Below are 1,692 nucleotides of genomic sequence, written 5' to 3' on the forward strand. Positions count from 1 at the left end.
CTTGTGTGCCGTACGCTGCGGTGATGTATGCGGATGGTGAAAGGGGCAGGCAGCTCATATTCTGACGACGGCACGTGGAACAGGCCTTCAACCTGCCGGCCTACATCCCGGTGGAGGAGCAGATCGCGCCGCACCCGGACTTCCCCACGGTGGCCTTCCCCAACCCGGAAGAGGGCAAGGGCGCTCTCAAGCTCGCCATCCAGCGGGCCGACTCGGCCGGCTCGCCTCTCATCCTCGCCAACGACCCCGATGCCGATCGCCTGGCCGTTGCGGAGAAGCTGGACGAGTACGCTTTTCCTTTTCTTTTCCTTCTTTTCTCGCGTCTGTGCTCTGGTCAGAGTGGCTGACGTTTATGATGGTTGTAGTGGAAGCTGGAAGGTGTTCACCGGCAACGAGATCGGTATACTGCTCGCGCACTGGGTGTGGCAGAAGTTCTCCGCGGCTCATCCCGAGGTGCCGGTCGACAAGTGTGTTATGCTCAACACCACCGTCTCCTCCAAGATGCTTTCCGCCATGGCCGCCAAAGAGGGGTTTCATTATGACGTACATATTTCTCCATGTCGTGCGTGGTGCTGCGTGCATCGTGAGGAGATTCTGATGATCGAGACGTGTGGCACGAATCAATTGATGCAGGAAACATTGACGGGCTTCAAATGGCTGGGCAGTGTGGCCGCGGACCTCACGTCCAAGGGCTATCACTTCCTCTACGCCTTTGAAGAGGCCATCGGTTTCATGGTCGGTGACGTGTGCCGCGACAAGGTGCGGTTTCTTTGATCTCTCCTGACCCCTGTGCCACCTTGATCTCTTGGCTTATGTTATGATCGCAGGACGGTGTGCGTGCTGCAGCGGTCTTTGCCGAAATGGCCGTCGAACTGTACTCTCAGCGCAGCACGGTCGTCCGTACTCTCCACTCGCTCTACGAGGTACGGTGAACCCTAACGCACCCTGCGTATCTTTTCCACTCAGTGACAGCTCGCGCGTAGAGCCGGGCCTAACTTCTTGATACTGTGAACACGGACACAGAAATACGGTTACTACGCCACCAACAACCGCTACTTTTTCTGCTACGACCCGGCATTGATGGAAACCATCTTCGGGCGCATTCGCAACAATGGCCAATACAGCGAGGCCTGCGGACCCTACAAGATCAAAAACATTCGAGACCTTACCACCGGTTCGCTACCCCATCTATTGATGACCGAGAGAGGAGAGATATAGATGTAGTGGTGGGGCACACTGCGGGAGTACAACGCTAACGGTTCTGTTGTGCGCCTGTAGGCTACGACAGCTCTCGGCCAGACAAGAAGGCGATTCTGCCCACGTCTTCTTCGACGCACATGATCACCTTTTTCTTTGAGAACGGGTGCGTGGCTACGCTGCGAGGCAGTGGTACTGGTACGGTCGCTCCCCTTCCCCTCTTTACCCCTGAGGTCTCCCGCTCATTTCTCAACCTCCTCTCTCTATTCTCTCCTGCAGAGCCAAAGCTCAAGTATTACATCGAGCACCACGGTCCTTATGGGTATGTTTCTTTGCACCTGGGTGATGCGTCACGCAAGTGAGGGGACCTTTTTGTCTGAACTTTGCTTTTCACACACACAGAGACAGCGCGGGCATCGACAGGGAGCTTGCGGACATTTCGCACCACATCATCGAGCAGTTCCTGGCCCCGACCAAGAACGGCCTGGCTGCCCC

At 56.5% G+C, this 1,692-nt stretch overlaps 1 protein-coding gene across 1 annotated transcript; it reads left to right on the plus strand.

The window, feature by feature from the left end:
• Positions 1-27: 27 nt before the first annotated feature.
• Positions 28-1,559, plus strand: ACA1_361770 (uncharacterized protein; the record flags this gene model as incomplete). The annotated part of the gene is made up of 8 exons (XM_004333710.1): positions 28-36; positions 84-286; positions 366-543; positions 634-759; positions 828-923; positions 1,024-1,174; positions 1,279-1,395; positions 1,477-1,559. The coding sequence occupies 8 exons, from the start codon at positions 28-30 to the stop codon at positions 1,557-1,559; spliced, it is 963 nt and encodes a 320-aa protein (XP_004333758.1).
• Between the last annotated feature and the right edge of the window lie 133 nt (positions 1,560-1,692).

This window comes from Acanthamoeba castellanii (genome assembly GCF_000313135.1).
Source record: "Acanthamoeba castellanii str. Neff unplaced genomic scaffold scf7180000084624, whole genome shotgun sequence".
Classification (NCBI taxonomy): Eukaryota; Discosea; order Longamoebia; family Acanthamoebidae; genus Acanthamoeba; species Acanthamoeba castellanii.